General features: G+C 44.2%; 3 protein-coding genes across 6 annotated transcripts in view; 1 reads left to right on the top strand and 2 right to left on the bottom strand.

The window, feature by feature from the left end:
- pkn1a (protein kinase N1a) overlaps positions 1 to 17,249 on the bottom strand; it is a 39,441-nt gene extending 22,192 nt beyond the window's left edge. The window contains exons 1-2 of one of the 2 annotated variants that reach the window (XM_068592388.1): positions 16,878 to 17,249; positions 16,393 to 16,510 (exon numbers count right to left, since the gene is read on the bottom strand). In XM_068592388.1, the coding sequence (XP_068448489.1) occupies positions 16,393 to 16,413 (21 nt within the window). In that variant the 5' untranslated portion in view covers positions 16,414 to 16,510; positions 16,878 to 17,249. Of the gene's footprint in view, positions 1 to 16,392 lie in introns of both variants that reach the window. The other variant, XM_068592387.1, reaches the window with a different exon arrangement.
- Positions 17,250 to 19,178: 1,929 nt separating this feature from the next.
- On the top strand, positions 19,179 to 22,360 carry cunh19orf67 (chromosome unknown C19orf67 homolog). 3 transcript variants are annotated; one of them, XM_068592381.1, is made up of 8 exons: positions 19,179 to 19,213; positions 19,527 to 19,710; positions 19,876 to 20,068; positions 20,150 to 20,288; positions 20,615 to 20,724; positions 20,900 to 21,088; positions 21,215 to 21,355; positions 21,504 to 22,360. In XM_068592381.1, the coding sequence occupies exons 2-8, from the start codon at positions 19,563 to 19,565 to the stop codon at positions 21,628 to 21,630; spliced, it is 1,047 nt and encodes a 348-aa protein (XP_068448482.1). In that variant the 5' UTR covers positions 19,179 to 19,213; positions 19,527 to 19,562; the 3' UTR covers positions 21,631 to 22,360. The 3 variants fall into 3 exon arrangements, with proteins under 3 accessions (XP_068448482.1, XP_068448485.1, XP_068448484.1); XM_068592384.1 differs by having other exon boundaries at positions 19,184 to 19,233; XM_068592383.1 differs by lacking the exon at positions 19,179 to 19,213 and adding an exon at positions 19,223 to 19,360.
- Positions 22,158 to 26,139, bottom strand: part of prr36a (proline rich 36a) — a 29,525-nt gene continuing 25,543 nt past the window's right edge. The window contains exon 6 of the mRNA XM_068592380.1: positions 22,158 to 26,042. Coding sequence (XP_068448481.1) covers positions 24,931 to 26,042 — 1,112 coding nt within the window. The 3' untranslated portion in view covers positions 22,158 to 24,930. The remainder of the gene's footprint in view (positions 26,043 to 26,139) is intronic.

Below are 26,139 nucleotides of genomic sequence, written 5' to 3'. Positions count from 1 at the left end.
AGGGTCTGTATAAATGGTCCGGTAAAAACCCAAATTAAAGAAAGAAAAAGCGCTGCGTTTATAAAATGTCAGTCCCATACGACTACAATTCATCAGCCCAAAGTTCAACAATACAATAGATTTTGTTTTAAAGCACATAAACGACTTCATATTAGTCACTATCAGGGCTTGTTGACGTTCTGAGTCCAGATACATGAGAAGACAGGATTAGTTTAACAAATTCTAAGACAAACCACAGATACACTTTTTTAACTCGTGTTTATCTGCGCTCCCACGATTGTGACCCTTATCCGGGTCCAATTATCATCATCATCAAACCAATGTCAAATGTTAAGCATGAACACAAGACATAACACATAACAGGGTTCTGTAAATTTGATTATCAAAAGAATTATAGCCACATACGATTGGGAAACAAAGGTCTTTGTGCTGTCTGGTGGGAATACTATAAAATAAACCTGTATAGTTTCTAAATGACCTCAAACATTTGAGAATAAATCCAACTCAGCACAAAGCTTTCAAGTTTGTAACCAAGGTCAAGAGATGCAAATGTGTATTTGGCATTTATTTGTTCTCATCCACAGACATAAATGTCATATTATTAAATGTAATATTGGCCAGTATATTGACCCCTCTGTACTGCATATTATCATTAACAGCCACGTCGGCATGGTAAGAAACTGTGCTGCTTTCTTTTTAAAGAACAAATGCAAAACCTTTGTTTTCTTTTCCTTGATGCCTCTAAGATATAAGTTAATATCATTTAAATCAACTTGAGCTGTCAAACCAACAGCCTGAAAATGTTTAGAGTGGAAGAGCAATGGGTTAATCAATCATCAAGAGAGCTACAGAGGTAGATGTTTAAATGACAAACATCCTCATGTGGGAATGTAAACACAGGGTGAAGTGGCTCCATATCCATAACCACTGAACCTTTCCTGGAATAAAGAAAGAAAGAAAGAAAGAAAGAAAGAAAGAAAGAAAGAAAGAAAGAAAGAAAGAAAGAAAGAAAGAAAGAAAGAAAGAAAGAAAGAAAGAAAGAGAGAAAGAAAAGGAGGAGGAACAAACTGTGACTCTGTTGCTCTATTTCTCGGAGAAGAAAACACACACAGAGGCATTCATCTTCCTCAACAGCAGGGGGAGGACTCTCTGCTCTGCAGGACACCTGTCAATCATCATGCACTCTAGACGTGCTCAGTGAGCGGTCCAGACTCCGATCAATCACTGTCCAATCCCTGCCCGGATTGGGCTGCCCCAACGCCTGTCAGTCATCCTCCGGCTTGTACACACAACAAACTGCGGGTGCGCAGCGGGCAGAGAAAACACAGACGTAACCTTTCCAGGAACAGTCTCATTGAAATTAATCCAGGTGGGAATGTAAACACACATCGGCCTGGAACACTTGGCTTTAGGACACGGCTACATTTCTAAAGATCAGTTCCATTAGGATAGAGCAAACGAGCCGGTTCATAAGATATACCTCTGTGAGCCAATAAACACCACAAAAGAAAATAAAAATAAAAACTTTGATACAATCAGACTTCTTTTATCAACCGGAAAAGTCACGCCCTAGTGGCCATTAGAAAAAGTGACAGTTTAAGGCATTAGCTTCACTTTTTAGAACTGGAGTGCCGTCTGGTTTCAGCTCATTGAATGTGCGTTAAATGACAGTGAATATGATATTTAATATATTATGATTACTGTAATAACATAGTATTAATATAAAAATGTGATAATCCTCATTATGTAGTTTGGTGTTTGTATGCTTGTTAACTAAGCAAATTATGTCTAGGAGTGACACACATTTTCACACAGAGTTGCTCACTTACATACAAACACAAGGAAGCAGTTAGGAGAACGAGTCACTCTAGTTGTAAGGTTAGAAATTTCTTTCATGTCCGAGTCTGTAACACTTGTGATAATTAAATCGTGCAAAATTATCAAAATGTTTCAGATTGTGGGACAGTAACACACATACACTGTCGCTTTTTTTTTTTTTAAATGTAAAAAACAGAAGTGTATTTATATCTTCAATACAGGAAGTGTAACTATCAAAGTCTTTGCAGCAACACGTCAGCCTCTGTACTTTTCTGATTATCACACTATAAATCTGCATGCCGCTGGCCTGTGCATCAGCAGTCTTGTATACTTTATGGTTTTGCGGTTGAGTAACAGAAGTCAGTTTGATGACAAAATTAAAACAAGAAATATTCAGCACTAAAAAGCAAGATAGAGATGAATCACAAGATAGAGATGAATATAGCAGCATAGGAAGATTTGAGCCCTTTGGTGCCGTTGGTGAGGAGCCTGAATGAACCGTGTGTGTGTGTGTGTGTGTGTGTGTGTGTGTGTGTGTGTGTGTGTGTGTGTGTGTGTGTGTGTGTGTGTGTGTGTGTGTGGACGACATGGATGCCTGTGTAATTGCGCTGACAGGTCTGGAGTATCTGCCTCGATGAACTTCATGGAGAGGCCGCTCTGCACGTACAACACTTGACATCACTGTATTCTTTTCTCCTCCAACTCTAAAGTGAAGAGATAGAAATGGGTCTGTGCGAGCCGAGTCAGTTAGGGGCCCGTTGCTCCTCGTAGAAAAATCATGAAAACAGAAAGAGCTGTGCGGCGTTTGCCCAGAGCGTTAAGGTCAGATCCAGACTTCCACCTGGACTCAAAAACGATGTCCGTTTCACGTGCATGCGAGAGGAAACGTGTCCGTGTGCGTGCATGTGTGGCTGAGTCATAGAAGGGAAAACATCTGGAGGCATTCCTGAGACGCCTGAGTGGTGACAACAGCCAACCTGGCAGGAGAGACAAGGGGAGGGAAGGAAGCAGAGAGAGAGGGGTGGAGGGAGAGAGGGAAAGGTAAAAGAAGAGCGGGGAGAGACATGGAAAAGCAGGAAAGCCATAACACTAAAACTCCCTACAGCTCGTCTCCACTGTTTGTTCTACATTAAAGACCGCACAGTTGAGACTGAACCCATTTAAAAACAGGAGCATTGTCAGGTGGAAACCTTGTGCCTTCAGAAATGCGATGTGTGTTTCAGTAACGGCGCAATGTTCTGTGGCTCATCTTAAGATTGTTAGTTTTGTCCCAACAGCCTTTTACCACATAGGAGAGAAAAGTAGCTCCACATTTGAAAAGCTTGAACAATTATCTGATTCTTTCCACATTGATTAATCAAGTTATTGTTTCAACTATCCATATAAGTTTTATATCATAATTTAATATTTTTGTGTTCTGTGTTTTAACACTAATCAAACATGCTTGAATACAAACTATTAAAAATATACACAACTTTTACGAATGTGTATGCGGTAATGTCTCAAGCCACTGAATTATTCTATTATTTCTGCCAATTGAACTTAATTTTAGCACAGAATAATTATCAAGATAACATTGCACATCGTGGTTATCAAGGTCAGGATGACTTTACTGCAAAATGATCACTTAAGAACCTGATTCCTTGCCGCTGCGCTCCTCCCACTGATATCAAAACTGCCTTCGGGAGGGACATTGTGCCGTCTAGTTTCACGGCACCTCAGTTCCCTCGCTGACACTCCTTTTCATCTCTTTCTCTACGAGCAGAGGGAGGGATGAGACCGCGGGGAAGAGAAGTGAGACAGACGCCGCCCTTCCCCACGAGACAGACAAAGGCCAAGACGAGCCAGAATTAGAGAGACAGGAGGGAGGAGATGACAAACAGAGAAAGAGAGAGAGAGAGAGAGCTGGTCAGCCAGTGATAGAGAGGCAGGTGGAGGCGAAAGGAGGGTGGTCGGCCCGCGATGCCAGAGGCGGCTGATGGATAAGAGAGCATGCTGAGAGGCCAGACTCCCTGCCAAACAAACAGACAACAGACACATGATGGGATGTACGAGGAGGCGGAAAAGGAGAGAGGGAGCTTGTGTTCATGGGGGGAGAAGAGTCCATTGAGAGCACATTTGACAGAGTGCTACAGTGTGTGTGTGTGTGTGTGTGTGTGGCAGTGGTAAAGCGTAGTTTATGCTTCTGTGTCAGGTCGACGGCGTACCTACGCAGCCACACACCCCTGGTGGCATGGCGGTGAATTGCAAAGCAACGCGGTCCTTCGACGCAGAACTTTGAATGCTCAGCGGCGGCGTCACGTCGACGGTGTATGTACGGCATCGACGTGACGCAGAAGCATAAACTAGGCTTGAGTGGGAAAGCCAGGGAGGGACCAAGAGAAGGAGGAAAAGAGGGAGGCCATGGGGATCACAGTAGAACACAAGAGGTATTTGGACATTTTGCATCACACATGTTAAGTGTTCATACTAAAAGTGGGAACCGGGGAAATAGATATAACATTAATGCAAAGTAGTTTTTTTGTAACTTGGCTGGCTGTTTGCTCAAATGGACCAAACATGGTCTAATGCCACAGTGAAGTATGGCACACACACACATGCACAGTGGAAATCATGTGACCTCAAGACGACATGAACATAGACTATATTTTTAAGTAGGGTGACGAGGTTGTTTCCCTACATCAGACAGGCACCTGTAGGACCTAAACCGGTTAGCTTTACCGGTTTTACATTTTTTACATACCTTCTTTATATCTGAACCATTCCAGGTCCTTGATTAAAAGTAGCACCAACGCAAACTACTGACAATGAGGTAAAGTTAGACAATAACACATACTGTCTGACTGGTACTGCCATGATTCACAGTATTTAACTAACTTCTAACGGTCATCAAATTCCAGATCTTGTCTATTTTTTTTAATGAATTTTAAAACAAAAAGCAAACAGATTAATCCTCTAACATAAAAGACCCAGAAAGTAGGATTATAAAGATGTTTCAGTGGTGAGGAAGTTTTCCCCAAAAAAGCTGGTTGTCTATGTATGGTTGTCTGCTTCAGCCGAGCAAGTCACACCTGCAAGTTACAAAGAGAGAGTTTGCCACTGCGTAATTCAAACTGTGTGTAACCGCGTGTATGAGCATTTGTGTTTGGGGAGCACCCACAGGAGACCTCACGGCTGTACACGGCAAATCTAACAGAGGAAGACGAAGCGTGGAAATGCACAGTCATGTGCCTGAGGAGCACCCTGGGGATTCACTGTGTATGGGTGTCACAGCATTAGCAGTTATGACAGTTGAGTTCAGGTGTGGCAGCAGCAGAGACCAGCTGCACTGTGTGTGTGTGTGTGTGTGTGTGTGTGTGTGTGTGTATATATATAGAACCTGTAGAAACACGTTGAGCCAACAATAATGATTGTGTGGTCACAGTTGGATGCGCAATAATGATTTAGGATTGCAAGTTAGTCGTCTTACAGTACATGACCACTTCTGCATTAAGACATAAATAAGATGTGGGTTTTTATTGTTAGAATTTTTTGCTTTAACCCAATAGGATGTTTTACCAACTAGGAAGTGTACTCCGATGCCACCTGGACGTAGGCATATATGAAAATATTGACACACACACACACACACACACACACACACACACACACACACACACACACACACACACACACACACACACACACACACACACACACACACACACTTAAAGACGCCCTGAGACTTTCTATATTTTTCTGTCCATAGATTTATTTTTTTTTTAAATAAAAATGTAAAAAAAACATACAGTATTAGTAAATTAATCTGTCAAAGTTATTCGTAAACTAATCTGTCAAAGTTACCAGGCAATTTAATTCCGCATCTGTCCTCTCTGTTGTGGAAGCGCAGTTTTGGGTACAATAAACAAGCAGCTGATTTCATGTTACGGTTTACCCGTTACATCATTTTAACTTAATCTGTTAAGTCTGTCAACATTCCAATGTTTAATATTGTTGAAAGCACTCCACTTTGCAGGGATTTAAAGAATAAGTTAAAGGTTTAGCTTATAAATAGAGAAATATTTTTCGGAGGCAAATGCAGAACGACAAACATGTGGCCGGGAGTGACACGTGTGCAGTAGACACAACAGGTGTGTAAGTAGAGGCAATCAAACTCAATTGAACGAGGAGGTTTGGTTGAATCAGGTTATATAAAGTATTTAGCGATAATGGCCCTGACTGAGTAACCACAGCTTAATGTAAGCAACAGTTTAATCAAATGGGAACTGATAAAGCAATTCAATCCCATCTCTAATTACATAGAAATATAATTTTGGAGCTTACGCTTAGTTAATTTGTCCTCTGAGACAGTTCCCTCTCATTAAAGCTCCCAAAAAACAAAGTGGTGATGTGTAAAATGGGGGTTGGGAGGAGAACGCTCCGTCTCATCAGCATGCTGTCCGTGAAAACACAAAAATTGCCCCATCGTCTCTAAACAGGGAGGACTTCCTAACGAAGACAACCATTTTGCTGGAAATAACTAGGTGTGTGTGTATGTGTCTCTATTGATCATTAGTTAGAAAAACTATAAACTCATCCTCCTGCCAGCTGTTTCTATGACAGCGCGGGCCTCTAGGTCACGCAGCAGGAAACACCGGTCCCTCCTCACTCAAGGCTCGACGACGTTGGAACGAGCTGAATGGAGGGAAAGCCGGATGTCATTCTGGCTAAGTGTTAAACAACTAAAGCGCGCTACGGGAGCGTCGGCTGCCACTCAAAAGCGACGGTGGTGGTGAAGTCAAGACAAACACGCCATCATCTCATCTCACGAGTGTGTGCACACAAGGAAACCATAACGACGCACTTTGTTGTATCTGCAAACATCTACTGTTTAAATAAGTCCAAGTGTAAAAAGAAAAAAGAGTAGAGCTTTACGAGACCTTTCAAAACAGGAAAGGAAAGCAACTATCGATGATTTGTATGATCAGTTAAAAAAGGGCCAACTCAACTGATCTTACACATTCAAGTCAACCTAGGAGTAGCAACACTGTGTGTGTGTGGTGGGAATGAATATATATATATATATATATATATATATATATATATACACACACGTGTGTATATATATATATATATATATATATATATATATATATATATATATATATATATATATATATATATATATATATATATATATATATATATATATATATATATATATATATATATATATATACACACACACACACACACACATACATACATATATAAGCATACACCGTTCATTGCAAAAGTTGTTTTGCATTGTTCCTATGTTGCATTATCACCTGGAATGTAAATATATTTTTATTTGGATTTTCATGTGCTGGACCTACACAAAATAGTGAAGTGTTGGCCCTCTCTGAGTACGTTTGTTGTGGTAACATGAATTATTGCATTTTGTAATAATGGATTCATTGGTGTTCGTTCATCATGTGATAGTTTTATCGCAGATAGGTTGACTTTATTTAACTAATCATGTGACTTCTGAAGGCAATTGGTGGCATGAAACGATATTCGAGGGCTTCAGAGCAAATGGGTGAATATATATGAATGTACCACTTGTTTAGAATTTTTTTTAAAGGTTTTTCTGAAATACATTTTTACAAATGTTGACTATTTCGTGTGGGTCGTTCTTTTAAAAACCAAATGAAAATCAAAGTCAAATAAAAAGGTTGTAATGAAACAAAATATGAAAAATGCCGATATTTAAACGTTTAGTCTTCAGCTTCGAATTGCACTATATCTTTCCTTCTTCATGTTGATCTGATCAAAGTGTTTTGACTGCACTCCACCCAGCTACCAACCATACATCCAGGCCCGAGCCGGTGAGCCTCCCAGTGGGCCGAATGTTATCAGTGTAACTCGATCTCTACCCCATTCTAATGAGAGGGATTGTTTGTGGGGAGACTTTAATAACTCCCATAGCCTATTTTTATCTTATAAGTCACACCCTCCGTCTATGACGCACAAAACCACACACATAAACCAACTTTGACAAAGACTGTCTGTGCTGCAATGGGAGATCTTATCAAAATCATGCTGGCAAACATTTGCCTATTTTTACTCAGCCAAAAACTAATTATGAACATGATTAATTTAACCGCCATAAGAAATCATCGAACAATCTACTGCATATATAATTTGTCGCTGGAGATCTCTATGGATCAAACATTTGTCTATCGAACTATGCCAGACTTTTTATTAACGTTTTATTTAATGTGTTGATCTCTGCACCCTCCTGAATAAACTAAAATTCTGCAACGCAACACACACACACACTCTTTTTGCAGGACACTGATGGCCCCATACAGACAGTAATAACTTATTCAGTAAGGTAACCTTGTTTAGCCTGCAGGTGTCGTGTGTTTGGCTGCTGGCTGGTTAAAAGCAAACAACATCACTTGAAGGCAAAAGTCTTTTCCTTCTAATCATCCCCAAAGGAGGATGGCTCCTGAGGTCCGACTATGCCCAAATGGGAAAACAAGAGGGTGGGCTGTAGAGGAGAAGGAGGAGAGCAGCTGGTGCATAGCATGGAGAGAGAGAGAGAGAGAGAGAGAGAGAGAGAGAGAGAGAGAGAGAGAGAGAGAGAGAGAGAGAAAGGGGATGGGGGGGCGGGGGGGGGTAAGATAACAGAAGGGCGACATGGTAGATCACTTTACACTCGCGAGAAAATGTTCTCACAATGGCACGGTGGACGCTAGGAAAAAAACAATGGCGCTCCACTGAAACATGTCAAACAAAAAGGAGGGATGGGGCACATTCAACACTGATGTCCCACGTCAACGTCTGGAGAGTGCGAGGTCTCCTGGACCACAAAGTCCTGCCAATCATTCATGGCCGTGTGTGAGGACCGCTGAGCAACTCCTAAATTAGAGCGGGTTGTTATTGCTGCAGGGCTTGACGGCAGAAACTGCCCTGTTGCCCCTGGCGACGAGACCATTGTAACCACTTCCCTCGGCGGTTGCCCCCGCTGGCAAAGCCGTCATGCTGGAGAAATCCTCCGCCTATCCCTCCGCGTAAATTCTTCTGCTTGAGCGAGTGAACGATCGTCTACCAGGAAGCCTCAAAGGCATCATATAAAAACAAACCGCAAGGTAGCATAGCTCGTGGGGATAAACAGGAGTAAAGACGTCATCAACCCTTTAGGAGGTGAGGCAGGGTTTCACCATGTACTTACAAAAAAATAAATGTGACGAGGCAGATACGCAGGTACAGCTAAACCGGTTAACCTATTGCCAATATATAGAGAATCATTATAAGATTAAACTGCCAAATATCAATGTGTCAGCCTTTAAAAATCTTGCTTTCCTGGAAGACCATTTACAAATGACCCAGGCCGTTGAGAATTTGCATAGAAGCCAAAAGCATGCGGCCAAGTGCTTGTGAGCGACACACTCTTGACCTGTGCACGTCTGTGTCAATTTTTGGCCAGTTTCCTCCCCATGCAGCGGGCTAAAGCAGTTCTTAAAAACCGGTGGGGAAATTGCACACGACTGTTATTAGTTTTATTCTCAACAATAAAAGTAATTCTGCTGAGCCAAGCTGAACGCTGTCTGTCAGCACGGTGACCAGCTCTATACTGCGTGGCTTAACCGGCTTGGCAAACACACACTGCAGATTATGAGACTTTGATTATCTGATGCATTTACTTCATTACCAGATTACGTGTGGTGCAACTTTACGCTGACACATGCAGTATTTTAATCTCATTAGCCCACACATCACAGACAGATCACAGCGTTCCTTCTTCTTCTGTTCGACATACATGTTGCTTATTTCCACCATTGACTTATATTAAATGCACCAATTTATTTTGGACACCACATCCTGTTACACTGCAGAGTTTGTCAGAAAATTCTTTGGAGCCCACAATATGGCATAGGGAAACTCCACCAGTCTGTCCATTTTGGGATATGGAGTCACTGTAAAGCAGGATTATAATTGTTTGTCCAAGACCATATGTTTATGTGAAATCATGCTAGGTCGGACTACTCTTGGCAACCATCCTTATACCCTGTAGGTGAGGGAAAGGAGAGGGGGGGGGGCAGTATTATTCAAATTGCCTCTGAATCCATGACAGGCAAGATACAATTTATTTCCTGGTTGGCTACACTAACTGAAAAGGTCAAAAGGGTATTTGTTTTAGTTTTACCTGTTGAATCGGACGACAGAGTATTAAGGCAAGCGGAACAGATCAGCAGTTGACTGGATCCAAATTTGGAAGTATCCCGAGCATGGACTAGCTTGGACTTTCTGGTTGCAGTGGGAGCTTGAGGAACCACGCCTAGTTTATCCCATTAAGTTGGCCGACACGGCTTTGTTCGTGGACTGTTTACCAGCCGACCCCCTACTGTGGGGGAGAATCACCAAGCGTGAATCACCATTATGTGTGCAGAAGGATGAGGACATCGCACACTTGCGGTAGTGGTAGGGCGGGTAGATGGTCACAAATTACATTTATTTTAAAAATGAGTGGTGGGGGAATGGGACTTTGCCAAGTCCTACATATATTGTTCATCATCAACACTCTTTCCAAAGCAATTAAATCCAGATGTAAATACACATACTGGACAAGATCCTGTCAAAACATGCCGCTCCCTGATAGTTTCTCCAGTGAACTTCTCACCGTAGCTCTAATATTACATCAGCTTTTATGTCCGCAAATATCTTGTCCTATTAGGGCAAGAGTACACTTCCTCAAAGTGAAAACCCTCCCTGAGGTTAGAACAAAATGCTCTCTTTTACTTAAAAAGATCTTTGACCTTTCAATGCAACAACTGACAGCATGTGACAGCTCAGTGTTTGTGTGTTACATGCACAGCATTTCCTGGCACTTTGTTTATTTGCAAGGAGGTCCACAAGAACAACTATCAGTTTATAAATCCTTCATTGTGTTTTTTCTCATGAAAGTAAGGAACTCTGCTTAAAAAATGTCAGTTTCCACATTGCTTAATGCACATTTCAAATGGTCAGTTTATGCCTAAAGTTCTCCAGCGTAACCCTAGCTGAGTGGCTGTTTCAACAGCACGACAGCGCTGAGCTGTGGGGATGTGATCAATGCATGTGGCCCAGGGGGCCTGGTCACTGCCATAATGAGGAAGGGTCAAGGGTCGAGGTATTTCAGAGCACAAGGCTGCTGGTGATGGTGGCGAGTCACGTAAGAGGGAAAGTGAGGAGTAACTGCTGTTTATATAATAACACTTTTGTACCGATGCAGACACGAAGACATGACTCGGCAAACTGTTCTGCTTCACGGGAAGAATTTATGTTTCGGTTGAGTCACCCACCCTGACCTACTTGCTCCTGTACGTCCTCTGACCACTGCCGCGTTTTCCCATCCCTTCTAGTGCTCTCCCAGAAAGCTGGTGGGGTTCACAAGCCAAGGGTGACGTCATGACAGCTCAGTGTTACTGGCCTGTGTGCGTGTAGGGAGGGTCCGTGTGAGGCAGGACTGCAGGGATACATCGCTGTGAGGTCATGAGAATTATGGAATGTTTGCACAGGAGGAAAAGCGAGATGTGAGCGAGAGGGAAAGAAAAGAAAAAAATGGGCAAAACCCATGAAGAGAAACGTCAGCTGAGAGCAGCTGTTTTTGCCGACTACGGAGGGGATTTCGGTATTCGTGTGCAGGTCATGTAAACGCAAAAACACTCAGCCCTCCACCGACAGAATCCACCAAAGCATTTGCTATAAGAGGGCTTTACTACCCAGGCTGAGGGGCCCAGCTGGGTGGGTTGGTTAGTTGGCGAGGGTGTGGTCACCAACGTGCTCCAGCCAGGATGAGGGAAATGAACCCGCAGTGAACTGAATGTGATCTGGGCTGCTGGTGTCAGACAATACAACCTATTGTACTGCTGCGGCTGTAGAGCCTCATCATCAGCATAATGCCCTTTAGACCTCCCCTTCCCTCAACCCTCGGGCCCAAGCAAAGCCTTACCCACATGTGAACTGCTCCGAGCAGAGCCGCAATGATCCAGACACAAAATGAACAAGTCACACCACATGTTTGTGTATAAAGAAAGACACTGCAAGAGTTAACAACTTCCTCTTCAACTAAAGTTTTTGCTGTTGCAAAACACTTCCACTGTATAATTCAGACGCTGTTCGGGAGCTTTACATCCCATCACATGTTCTTCCTCGGTCGATGGAGTTGCCATGCCATGCCAAGTAAAGGAAACGTACACGTTCAAATTTACATTTTCATGAGCACTTTAAAAGTTTAGCTCTTTAATTAATGTTTTTATAAACAACAATGTTTCAAAATGGCAAAATGGCGAACAAACAGGGAATCATTGCCTGAATCTGCTGCTCCCGTTAGCCGTATAAAAGAAGCTTCATGGTGAGTTTCAGCTCATGGTTCGGCTACAGTCCTTCAACACAAACGTTTCGGTTTGCGCAAAGCGCTTACGACTGGCCACAGCCATCAGCTGTTGTTGAGTATGAGCCCTGAAAACCCACCGTACGCAACCCGCTCAGCACCACATAGCAGCAGACACAGTTAGGTGGCCAGCTGGTGAGCATAATGGAGCGTTTAGCAACTTCCGGTCCACAGTTTGGGGATTATTTTTGCAAAGGACCGTTTAAATTACATGCCACTTAAGCAAAGTACTTTTTGATCTCGTCTCAGGAAATTCTAAAATGTACATTCAGTTCTCCAGACAAAGTTTTAAAGTTTTATTTTGAATGTGTTGATCTCTGCATCCTCTACCTGAAGCAACTAAAATGCAGCACTTTTTGATATCAACACTGTGTTTACCCTTAACAAATACATCAAAGCCCTGCAGTGGAAAACAGCCACACGGATGAGCTTCTGTGACGGGGACACCATACCAGACACTGAATAGAGGACAGTAGCTTTACTGTGCCCAACACTTCTGCCTTATTTCCACTGCACGCTCCGGCTCAACTCGCTTTTGGTACCATGTCCTTTTCTCTTACATTTATTATTTCAATCAGGCGTAGTTTGAAGACTTTTGATTTCAAAATGGTAGATAGAAGTGCGCGTATGCCTATCTTGGCCAATATTCAGACTCAAATCGGTTTCAATAGCCAACTTTGCAGGTAGGCACAGGGATGATTTTCTCATTAACTCTTCTATATGCTTGATTAAATAATCCATTGTACACAGAACTGGTAACTTAGAGAAATTCCTTGAGGGGCCAGCACACCATAAAGCCCATAGTCAGTGTGAGGTTATGATCATGTGTTACAAGCCTAAATATAGCATTGTTCATGTGAAAGATTGTATCATATGATGAAGGAGTAGAGGGGGGTGGGCATGCTACTACATTGTTTTATTAAACTGAGATGGCTGACATAAAAATGTCTGAGAATATTCACTCTCTCCAAGTCTCCAGTTGCTCAACTGTTCTGTGGTGCATTATTGTGGATTCTGTCTGCCTACAAGGCCCAGGGCAGAGCTGAGAAAAGCCTACTTTGTGCACATAACTGTCTCCTTACGTCATGATAAGGCTTATGGGAAGTACTCCTATACGTTCCCTAGAGTGTCTGACTATGTGTGTGTGTCAGCTGTTACATCTGTGTTTTTTTTTAGGATGTGCACTTGCGAACATGAACATTTGGGCCCATGTATGCATGTTTTCGTCTCAGTTGTTTGGGTGCAAAACACACGGAAACCGGCACAAATTCCTACAGTTTTACTGTACAGAGCAGTGACACATCCAACCTCCCTTCCCCAATTCCATTCTTGTCTCCCCTCTAACCTTCATCAGGAAATGTGACGCAGTCGGGTTCAGACTCCTGTTGACGCCTTTTAATATCGTCTTCCTGTGGGGGCAAACAAATGGCTCGCTCTGGGAGGGGGGTAGAGCTCCGATGCCCGCTTCATATCCGCAATAACGGAAGAGTCAAGGGGAACTCCACCAATTTCACTCATAAGTCTGTTTACAGGTGTCGAAGAGTACTGCTGCATATGTGAAAAGATGTTGTACACACACACACACACACACACACACACTTTTGATATTTAGAGCTTATCTGTTGCTTCTCAAGTGCTCTCAGTATGGCTGAGCTGGCGGCTTGCAGCCAACGGCGCTAACAACGAATGAGAGCAATGCAGAGTGGCGGCCTTGAGCTGGCCGGTGGGGCACACTCACTTGCACTAAAGAAAAAGCAGAAAAAAAGAAGGCACAAACGGCTGGCCCGGCCATGTAAACAAAGAGTCTGGGATTAAAACACACAGACAGACTTATTTCTCGAAGCTCTTGTGGGCAAAGGGGCAGGGAGGGGAATAGTGGCATCCACACAGCAGTCAAAGAAAACATTCCCTCTCGTTTCCCGCCTTACGTCCAAGCTCTAAAGGGAAACCTTAAGCTCTGTCCATACCCACGTTCCCTTCTCTAGTCCGAGAGGGTCATGAAAGACTGACGTTTGTTCTGCAGTGTTTTTAGGAAGAAGAAGAAGAAAATACACCAAAAGTAGCCCTTTCAGGATGCAGCGAAGGTCAAAAATCCGCTGGCATCATGGAGTGAGCAGCTTTGCCTTGTCAAGCTCCAGCTGTCTGATTGGGTTATTGATTCAACCCATGACGTATCTCCCAAACTTGTCATTGGAGCAGCGAACTGATGAGAAATGGCCAAATTTTGCTGCCATCCGTTTGGCCCAGACTTTCAAACCCGGGCAGTTTCCCATATGAGGATTTCTGATGCCGTTTAATGACTTGGCTATCGAGCCCGGGGACATTATTAAGGCACCGCGGCTGGAAGGAATCCTGGTTGAAGTGACAAAGTAACGCGGCACAAAGTATTTACAAAGCAGTCAAATAACATGCTACACTCAAGCAGTGTAATTAAACACAGACTGTGGCACATTTTACTGCCGAGACGTGCTGGATTCAGGACTTCCTGGAGCTGATAAAGGAACGGTCCCCGTGTTCGCAGACATATCGAAGACAAACGTTATCAGGCGGCAACTAAGAATTCTTTAAATGACCTATTAGTCCGCAAATTACCCTCTTGTGTAATTGATCCATTGTTTGGCTTCTTTTTTTTAATGCTATTTATTCAGTAGATGCGATTCATTTTTTTTGGTCGACTAATCTATTATTTTTTGAAGATGTTTGTAGAGGGAACAGAGCTGTGAGCGGACAAGAAGGGGCCCTAACAAGAACCGTTGGGTGTTCAGTCAGCATTTCATGATGTTAGGGACTCACATGGAAATACACAAGAGGAACATTGGCTGTAAATATGAAATCCTTGGCCATCATCGCAAACAGACTTTTTTTTTTATCTTCATGCTCTTTTTATGAACACGATTGGCCCACTTCTGCATTTTCACGTGCACCCGAACATCACTTTGCTGCCTCTAATCAGAGTACATAAATGCCAACTGTTGTCTCACGTTTCACCGTCTTACCTCACACTCGACCTGCACACTCGCTTGCAAACAAGAACACCCGATTGCAAAACAAACGGGGAGTTAGGCACCTGTCTGATACGGGAGTCAGGACAGAATCAAAAGGTCACGGTGGCTGACCTTTTCAGTGTTATTAAAAAGTTTGACTTTTTTATAATGATCATCTGCGTTGGCTTGTCCTGAGACTTTCAATAATGGAGACATCTTACTTTGACGGCGTCGCTGAGCTTCGGTGACTCTCAAGAGCAAAGCAAAGGGTGAAGAGGCCCAGGAGATTGTGGGTGTTTCACCTCAGCACATAACCATTCCCACTGAGACACCAAGCCAGAAGCCTCACACTTTCACGAACAAGTAATGCCTGTTGGGAAGTGGGAATGTTGTGTGTGTGTGTGTGTGTGTTAGTTCATAACAAACACCACTAATGTGCCTGCGCCCACCTGCCTATGCTCCCTGTATCTGTACTCACAACACAGTGAGACCCACATCATGGAGCACAGACAAAGTGCAACATCAAGGTGACTGAACACCGCTGGAGCCCTCCGCACAAACCAGGAAGCATCCCATCATATATTATTAACCAGAGACAAACTATCCGATTCAACTGAGTGGTTGGTGGTTCCTCACAGGGCCACCAAAAGGTTCTTGAGAATTCAACAGGGATCTAAAAATGGCGCTTTCCCATAATTGTTTGATTCACTCTCTCTCTCACCGAGTTTATTTGACCAATATATAGTAATGTAATTTTGCCTGTTGTCCAATGAGTTTGTGTTGGAGTCATTTTGTAGTTCAAACTGGCGGTCCCCCATTTGGATCACTTGACCCTCAGATTGTTCTGAGAAGTCACAGGATCATTTTTTACTGTTGCATAAAAGTGTGTTTTTGTTCCTGGTATTTCCCTGCCTTTGCAGACTGAATACTACTACCTCATCGGCCTATAAGAAACAGTTGAAAAGGAAAACATAATTACTCTTTGGTAGACCCCCCCCTCCTCCTCACCCACCTCCCAGCCATTCCTCCCACACGCACACATTAGGAACCACTGGGTAAAGTATATATTATGGGAGGAAGTCAGATCATCAGCCAACACCCTGGTCAGACGATCAAAAGACCGCAGGTCAATAACTTAAATCAGCTCATGCACGCGGGCTGCAGGCCACCTCTCCTCCGTCCACTTACTTGTATAGACTCGTTCGCCATCGTCGTCGTCCCCGTTGCTCTGTTGTCAGCCAGTTTGCCGTTTCACGGGCAACCTGCGCACATGTGGGTCTTGTTCCTCGCGTCAACGTCTCGTCTCCTTTTCAAGACAACGGAAACCAGACGGTTGTTAAAAACGTCCGGGTATTGGTCCCGCGGGTGTTATCTCAAACTTTACACAAATAGTCAGTGTTGACACAAAGGCGAAAAAATAGTCAAGAGGTAATCCGCATTGTTGGCTCGCCTGACCGCGCCTGAATTGATCCTTCCTCTGCCGGGTTTAACCGACGTTAGCGCTCGCGCCACACAAAAAAAATTGCGTGCTGTCCGCACGTTTAGGTTTTTTGGAGTTCAAAACCCCCCAAAAGGACATTCGCGGTGTAAGAGCATCCGAACAAAACTATTGGGCTCGACAGTCATTGTTCATCCTGCCATTCAACAGCTAGCAAGAGCCCCGTGAAACCCACCGGCGGCGCTCCTCCGTCATGTCCTGCTGAACCCGAGCGGAGAGAAAGTCACATCCACGGGCGACATCAGACAAAAAGAAAGCCCCCTTTTCTCCGCTTTGGTTTTCCCGGGAACACCCGTGGGACGTGAACACGCCTCAGTCTCCGGGCTTCTTCACGTGCCACACAACAAAAAGAGAAGAGAGCCGCCTGTCAGCCCTTCACCAGCAGCTCACACACTCACAGCGAGGGACAATAGACCGCTAATCTGTCCGTTTAAAATCCCGCTAGCTTAAGCCAGGAATAAAACAACCACAAACTAGTTGTTCGTTGCGGTACACGGGATGAGTGGAGGCAACGTCTCGGCACGTTCACGCGGCGGTTAACTGACGGGAGAGCTACACATACCGCTTGTACGTTATGCCCTGCCGCGCGCTCCTGACGCTGGAGCAATGCCGCCCGGGCGTTCATTGGTCCAGGGTTGGGCGGCGGGGAGGCGCCCGGATGTACCATGTGACCGGCGCTAGCCATCGTTGTCGAGTGTAACTTCTTGACGAACCCAACTGTTGAATATGAACGGCGTGTTAAGTCTGACACGCAATGACAACGACACAGTGGTGGTATAAGTTTTCAGATCTTTCACTTGCATTAAAAGTACAGATTATGCAGATCTTGTTGAAATAATAAAGCCTCATCACTGCAGTGTTGCAGCAGTTAAGTGTAGGGCTAAATTTTATTAACTTATTCCTTAAATCTGCAAAGTAACCAAACTAAAGTTATGGAGAAACGGTTATCTGAAGAGGTTGAGCTGACCTAAGACATCAAACAGATAGATTTATACTGTGCTCTAATTGTATTCTGAGCTTTTAAGCAACAAAGGCTAATAAATAGCAAAGTTTTAGAAAAGAAAAGAAAATTAAGTCATCCTTTATTAATCCCCTCTGGGAAATTATTTTCTGCATTTGACCCATCCTTGGTTAAGGAGCAATGGGCTGCCCTGTGAGGCGCCCGGGAAGCAATTAGGGGTTAGGTGTCTTGCTCAGGGACACGTGAACTATGGGGGAACTGGGGATTGAACCAGCTACCTTAACGGGACGACAACTCATCCCCCTGAGCTACAGCCGCCCACTTCAACTTTTAAGTTTCATGGTGAAGGTCCAAGTCTCAAGTCCAAATCAAATTCCAAGTCTTGTTAGAGCAAGTCTCAAGTCAAGTCTCACTGTGGTCAAGTCCAAGTCATGTGTTGAGAAAATTTCACGTACCATGTAAAATGAACATGTAACACAGACTTTTTAACCGATGTGATCATTTATAACATAATAAAATAATTTTAAAAAGGATGCACAAACCTGAAAGCAACTAAAAATCAAAATACAGAGTAAACGATTGAAATTTGAATCTGAGTCCAGGTTTCGAGTCGAGAGTCTAACATAGCCTGTGTTTTTGTCAATAAAAATGCTCCAAAACCCAACTGAAGTTGATCTCATTCAAAATGCTACTAATATATTAATACAAAGCCAGTGTGTTGGTGTGTGTGAGAGAGAAATAGCCTAAAATAAGGTTAGGTAAGGTGATGTGTTGGTGGCGTGAGTGGATGCCTTTTGTAAATTTGACAGAGATGTTGAACTAGACTGCATTTGCATCATTGATTTGTTTAAAGGAAAATTAGCCAGCTGAAAGATCTGAAGGATTTAGAAACAGAGAGTGACCTCAATGTTGCAGGATACTCTCTAGATATCCTGATATATACACTACATGATAATCTGGCACTGAGTATGATTCCACTTCCTGTGAGTCAGAAGCAAGGGCATTCACATTTTAGGAATATTACAAATTCATCCACACACATTGATTCAATTTGTGGGTGTCGAGACGGTATCATTGCTTTATGCCGGAGTGACCATGCAGAACCTCTCTGTCTTGTTGTACATTGTTGTTTATTTTTTATTGGTCATAGAAATGATCTGACTGAATAGTCTTGATAAAAAAATGTGTAATGTGTCAAATGTCAAAAAGTGAATTATGCAAATGTTTGCATTGGTATTAGTAAGAAAGACGTTTGTTCCATTTACAAATAGAGAAAACAGGAAATCCTTACATTTCAGAAAACAACTTTTTCTTAAGATTAACTGAGCTGGTGTTCATCATAAACTGTTCAGCTTTAACATAAAAAACAAGGTAATTTTGTTCAAAATACTTGAGTTGATACATTTTTTTGTAATGTTAATGCCAACAAAAGCAAATATTAAAAAAAAAATGAAAACGAAAAGCACCTTGTTTTATTATTTCTTGTCGAGACGCTTTGACCTTTCACATCCCGCAGGACGGTGTGGACCACGGTCAGACGCCTGTGACAGGTAGCTTCACTGCTAGCTAGGTAGCTTAGCTCCTTTGTTATCAAAACTTTGTAGTTACCAGGCTGCTGCGTGGTTGCATGTTTAATAATATCGTGGAATGTTTTTCTACCAGACTCCAGTTAGCTGACTGACTCACAGTCGTCTCAGGTTGTTACTTTTCTAAATCTTGCGTGAATCGCTAGCATTGCTAGCAACGCTAGCAGTTAACTCGCTCGCCTTCACGTTACTTTGTGAGAGGATAACGGTTAACGGCACATTCAGAGTCGGTTTCTCTCAAACAATCTCGTTAATTCGGCGCTTTATTTCTCAACAGGTTTCTTAAAAATATTACTACCATACAGCATAAAGCATGACGAATCCTGAAGTTCAGGATGAGGTCCAGCTCGCCTGTGGCTCTCCGTCAGGACAACGTGGGTTCGGGGTCCTGCAGGAGGAGGAGGCGGGCGGCGAGAGCGAGGCGGACCGAATGGATGGTCTTCAAAACACCGGACACGGAGGTCCGATATAAACCGCATGCTTTGAAATTGTCACTTTTACTTATTGTAACATTACTCAATGTGACCACTCTTTCACTGTTTTGTTTAAAACAACACTGCCATGCACCACCGCTTTACATTCACATGGTGTTCATGGTCGAGGCTCATCATTTGTTTGCGTTTCAGAGGCGGAGGAGCCGCTGCCGTCCTTGCCTGTCGTTGCTCGGGCGCCACCTTGCGGTGACCACGCGGCCTGCAGCGGGGGCTCCTGCAGCTGTCAGGGCGTCAGATGGATGGAGAGGAGCCTACGGTCCATGGAGCTGCAGCTCCAGTTCCTCATGAGCAAAGCAGATGACTTGCACGACTGGCTCGTCAACGGGTAGGGTACTGGCTGCTCACGATGCACTGAAGTTGCACGTATTTTGGCAATTTCCTGATTCCTTTTGTGTTTGAGTTGCAGACAGGGTCACCTAGATAGAGAGGCCCTTGCTGCTGCAGTGCCAAGCCTCCTGTACACCTGTCAGCCTTACTTTAACCACCTGGAGTCCTCAAGCGTAGTGTCCCAGCACACCATTCTGCCTTATGACGTCTACACAAGGGTTGGTTCACCCTATACTTATTTACAAACATTTGTAGCACAAGAGTGTTGCATGATAATAAATACATTCCTTGGCTGTTTTTTTAGATCATTTCGAAAAAGTAAAAGGGATTTTGCCAAAATTGAATGTAAATCTAACTGAAAAGTTTATCATTTCCATCTCATGCAAAAAGCAAAAAGGTTTTAAAAAAAAAAATTTAAAAAAAGGATTTGAGCGGCATCCTGGGATTTGCTAAATGAGGCTTTTGGATAGTCGCGTTAGTAAATGAGAACATTTGTGTTCACTAAATGAAAACAAAGTTTAACAGAAACAACTCCTGTGTGTAGCGTGTGCAGCTGTTGGACTTCTCTCAGCAACTGTGTGACAGGTTGGAGCAACTGGTGTTGACCTACGCCAGCTATAATCTCCTCTGTCTGGACGAGACCAAGCCTAACAGGTACAAGTGGAAACACACACACAAACACACACACACGGGAAACCCAATATTCCCGTATTTAAATGGTTCATTTACTGAAGCAGCATTTGGCTCATTTGAAAAGCATACATTTTTCCTAATTTCTGTGAAATCTTTCTTTCATTTTCCGTCACAATAAGTCTAACTCTTCCCCCAGTGTGTCTCACTTCTGCGTGGGTCAGAGTCGGCTCGGCCCCCTGAGGGTGACTGCATTCCGCTACTGTAAGCCCACGGCGTACCTGGCCCGGACCGACACCGGCCTCTACAAACGCATGCGCTGGAACGTGGAGAGACTCCGAGACGAGCGGCAGACGGATGACGAGATTGAGGATGGGGACACAGAGTAGTGAGTCTGGAAGATACCTCCACCTTTATTTTTTTGGCTTCTGTTATACTTCTTGGCGTTTCTACAACTTTGACGGCTGATATACATCTCACCTCTTGAATCTCTCGCCATCGCCGTCCCATTCAGTTACTTCCTGTGTTACGAGGACATCCCCAACGTACACACAGACGAGGATAGCCAAGGCGTCTCTCATGGCAGCGTTGTTAGGATGTGGTCTATCGGTCAGTGGGTGCAGGTGATCCCCGCCACAGACGACATCTATGACTGGTATACAGATTTACATTACTTTTACATAATTGTTCTGTAGCTGCTTTTACTTTAAGAGTTTTTAATGCTCAGTTCTCTCGAGGGGATTAAAAAAATAGCTGATGGCAGTGGCTAAAAGCATCTTATGCGTTTTTTTTGTGTCCATCAGGATCTTGTGCGAGGTTCCTCAGGCCAACTATCACAGGCTGTTGTACCTGGGCAGCATCGAGCCGTCGAGCTGCTGCGCTACAGACTACCTGCAGCAGCTGCTGTTGTCACACCAGACACAGGAGTGACGGCGGTGATGTCGCGCACGTCTGCCGTCTCCGGGTTGCGCCGATCCCGATGGTTTGGCAGGAGGAAGAACGGCGCGTGAAAAGCGACCAGACCAGTTTAGATCACGATTTTCAAAGCTGGTCAAGACGCAGATATGCATCGCCAAGTTCATGAGGGATTCTAAGCTCGAACAGCTGGACATCGGAGCAGAAACATCCGAGTAGAAGCCACAGAACTGTAAAATGTGAGGATTTCTGCCAGATGCATTCAGGGCCTGTTAATTTTTCCACATTGAAAAGCTGTTCTTTATAATGCACTGTGACCAGTGTTAGTTTCCAAAGAAAAGTTTTATAGTAGACGTAGTTTTATGCCTTGCACTGTGATGAGTCTGTTTAACTCCCGATGTTTGCTGCACACTATTTAGTCACTTTAATTTGTTCATTGGGTTAACGTGGAGATTTTATAAGAGATTGTCTATATTTTAGACACTTTTTACAACAGTTCCAGCATATTTAAGTCTATTGTGTTGTAAAGAAGTCCAGAAATGTTATATAAAAAAACATTTTATTTACATGAAACTTGCATTGACATAAGTACACACAATTACAGACATCCGTCTACCAGAGTCAAAATAAACACAAATCTTTACATTTTAAAAACAAGCTGCCATGATTTGGGCTCCTCCATCGAGGGTTGCCCATTTACTTCACTCAAAAGGCCTCACTTAGTTTAATAAATTAATATTTAAAATGTGAGATTCCTTAATCTTTGAGCAAAAGGTAACGCATAAAGTTTGTTCACTCACAGTTCAGTCTACTGTGTTCAGTTTGACCTTGGAATCATTCAGCTTACAGTTCATAAAGAAGTTAATTTACATAACAAAAGGATCAAAGCTACCATTTACAACCACCATTCTTCATTTAATAAAAATCTATATATGACTCTTAAAAGGGCTGCTATACTTCTAAATCTCTAGAGTACAAAAGTAAAGTGGAGTTTCCTTTCATTACAGTGAACAGTCTTTTGAAACGATGTACACAAATGCTTACAAAAACCATCACATGGGCAGGTTTAAGAAAGCACATTTAAAAAGTCCAGCTTTATAAAATAAAATAAAAAATGCAGTGAGCATAATGCGTCTGACCCGGAGGACGGGGAAGCAGAAGCGTAAATACCCGTCTGCTTCTCAGCAGCTGCACATCGCTTCGACAAGAGAGCAGACAGATTAGTGGGCAATGTTGAGGGAATCAAGAGGGAGGAAGGAGTCAAAGTTAAAGCACCGGATGCAGATTCATACTGCTTTCAATTCAAACCTGTCTTTAAACCCGGGAGGTCACAGCGAGGCTGGGCGACTGACAAAACGCACAGTACAGACAGCAGCCCGTCTCACAGCACAAACATGACCGTTTACAACACGCACGGCTGTACCACAACTCTTCACAGTTTTAACAATACAGTTAATACCCAGAATGGCCCGACATTGAACCCAACGTCATGTCTCGCAATAAAAGGGGAACCCTGACCTTTGCAGCCGTAGCTGTTAAACCCCGGAGTTGGTCTTCGAATGTAAAGTCTGTGAAACCTACCGCACAAGCGTAGAAGGCCTTGTATGATAATCGCCTTTCATTTGTCTGTAATCCCCAACAGATCATCTAAAATGTGAGCATGATAATCTAAGGGGGACTGCACACATGGCTCTAGAGCAGTGGCCACAAAAAGGCCATCAGCAGGATTTAGTCGACACACTGTTTTAAAAGCTCATTAGTACCCGACTCCTGTGTGTCGAAAGGAAACGATTCCACGTCGTACCGACCTTTAGGAAAGATCTGTGCGGTCCAAACGGCTCAGACTGAGAGCATGTAGGGAAATGAGGATCCTCCTCATCTCTTGAACACAGTTCTGTGGCATCAGTTTGCAAATATGAAATACATTATAGCCAAGCCTCCAATAAACATTTAAATTGGTACAAATTTACAAGACTGAACGGGATTAAGTGCAATCTCAGAATCTTTCTTCGCTTTTCAGTAGCACGACATATCCAGTGCATTCTTATTTTTAAAATAAGGTGATGAGGAGTTAACTTCAAATAAAAAGGGTTACAGGTGAGGAACACAAAGTAAAAACAACCAAATCTATCAGTCAGTTTACCGTCGATCGTAAAGTGTCCCATTACAACCCTGTTAGTCAGTAGCACTGGTGCATCACGGCATACAGTCAAGTATTCACGTGGTTTTAGGTGTATTTTAAAAAGGATTGAAATGTAATATTGTCGTCAGAGTTTGTGTTTGCAAACATTGATGTGCGAGAGGTGCCGAGTTCAGCTTTGTGTCACGTTTGCATTTCTCTACTTGTGTTTCTGTGGCAGAGCTAAAACCTAAAGTTATTCACAGACAGCACCAGAGACTTTCTTGCCCCAAGTACAGACTCACAGGCGGAGTTGTAGACGCTGGACTGACTACTTACCTCGACTGCACCTGTGATCCAATCTTGGCTGTGGTAGCTAGCCTGAGTCTTGATTCAGGGCAAGAAATGTTCTTTACCTTCTTTTTTGCAGCATGCAAGCTTGGACAAACAGTCAACAATTGAACTGCAGTGCCACCAAGCAGTCGCACCTGTGCCGTTTTTTTAACAGTACACTTGCAAATCCATGTCTCTCTCAATTGAATCTATGGCAGTTGTTCCAACATTGCTACCCCTTCAAGTAAAGCCCCGTTTATCACGTTGCATCTGTCTGCAGGTTGTGACCGGATCTCAGCTTGTTAAGTTTGAATAATCAAATATATTCAGTAGTTTCAAAATAATTCAGCAGTTTAAAAGAAGAAGAAGAAAAAAACATGTTGCTCAATAACCACTGATCTACAACACTAGTGTATGGGTCTAGCTCCAGGGATGGGCAGAATATGAATAGAATCTACTGTCCATCTTGTTGATGCCATCGTGGATTTTACTCACTTTCTCCCAGGCTCTCTAAAATACTTGGGAATGAGTTTAAAACAATCTTTACCATTCAGTGCAATGTGATGGACATCAACAAAGTGATCGTCTTAAAGATCAAATTTCTTCTAGTTATTGCAATGAATTGCTTGCCTCCCACATTGCCCAGCCCCTGAAGTAAATAGGTGCATTTGCTCAAGAGTACAGTGAATGTGGGTCGCTCTCCATACGTGCGCGTGTCACCTTATTTGTAGTGTGCCTCTTCTAGTTTAGGATTCCTGTGGTTGTGTAAACAGACAGCCCTCGTGTCACTTCCCTGTACGAGTGTCGCTAGCGTTTCACAGTACTGCCGCCGTAGCGCTTCAAGTGTTCCGCGCTCTCGTCCCTCAGTGGTGAGTCTCCAGCTCCACCACGGTCCACTCTCCCTGCGGGGAGCTCCCGGTGGCCTCTGGGGAGAAACTGCTGACGGAGGTGACGGTGGCAGAGGGAGGCGTGAGCGGCGGCAGCAGGCTGGGCCACAGGCTGCTCTCCAGGGGGCTCAGCGTGCCGCCGGCTCCCCCCGGCAGCAGGAGCAGGGACGAGCAGCCGTCCCGGTTCAGCAGCAGGGTTTGATTGATCAGCTGCTGGACGATGTCCACTTTCTTCCCCCAGTCCAGGTCCAGGGGCGCAGGTCGCTCTGGAGACTCGGGAGGGCCAGGGGAGGAGCTGTCTCCATCCTGGGAGGGGTTGCTGGACGTCTGAGGCGAGTCTGGGAGAGGAGGGGGGCTCTCGGTGGACGGCGACGAGTCTCGATGTTTGTATTTATCCAACGGCACGCAGTCGCCTGTCTCGCCGTTGGATGTCTCTTTTCTGGGCTCCTTCTTCCCTTTGGTGGGGTTGAGCTCCTTTATTTCCTCTTCTGCCTCCTCTTCGTCACTCGTCTCCAGGGCTTCGTAGATGGTGCAAAGGCCAGAGGAGGGGGACAGCAGCACCGTCTGCCCTTTATTAGACTGTTGCAGCTCTTGCTGCCACTGCATGATCTGTTGCCGTTCCTTCAGTTCCTGTTGCTGCTGCTGCAGCTGCAACTCAAGGTCTCTCCTCTGCTTACGCTCCTCCTCTTTCCTCAATCTTTCCTCCTCTTCCTTCTTTGTGGCGTCGGCCTGCTCTCGCACCTTCTTTTCCAGCGCCTCCTCATTCCTCTTTATCTCCTCCTCGGCTTCCTCCTTCTTCCTCCTCTGCTCCTCCTCCTCCCTCGTCTTTCTTTCCTGCTCGGACTCCTCCAGAGGCCTGCTCTGCTGATCCCTTCGTTGCTGCATCTCCAGCAGCTGCCTCTGGTGTTGCTCCAGCCGGCGGAGCTGGGGGCTTAGCGCCTGTTGGACGAGGCTCCTGGGCGGGAGGTCAGCACAGGTCAGCCTGGGCGGGGTGCCGGCGACGGCTGCCGCGTTGAGGGGCTTCAGGATGTCGCAGTAGGTTCTGGGGTAAGCAGAGTGATCGCGGCGGTGGGGTAGCGCAGTGAGGCCTGTGTGTGAGAGGAAGCGGGGAAGGAAGATTACAGTGGCGTGAGGTTATACAACAGAGCACAGGCAGCAGGACAGTGACAGCAGTGCAGTGAGTAC

Source organism: Clinocottus analis, unplaced genomic scaffold, assembly GCF_023055335.1.
Source record: "Clinocottus analis isolate CAN_PGR_092001 unplaced genomic scaffold, fCliAna1.0.p SCAF_27, whole genome shotgun sequence".
Taxonomy (NCBI): domain Eukaryota; kingdom Metazoa; phylum Chordata; class Actinopteri; order Perciformes; family Cottidae; genus Clinocottus; species Clinocottus analis.
The sequence above is the reverse complement of the archived record's forward strand: the minus strand, read 5'-3'. Positions and strand labels throughout refer to the sequence as shown.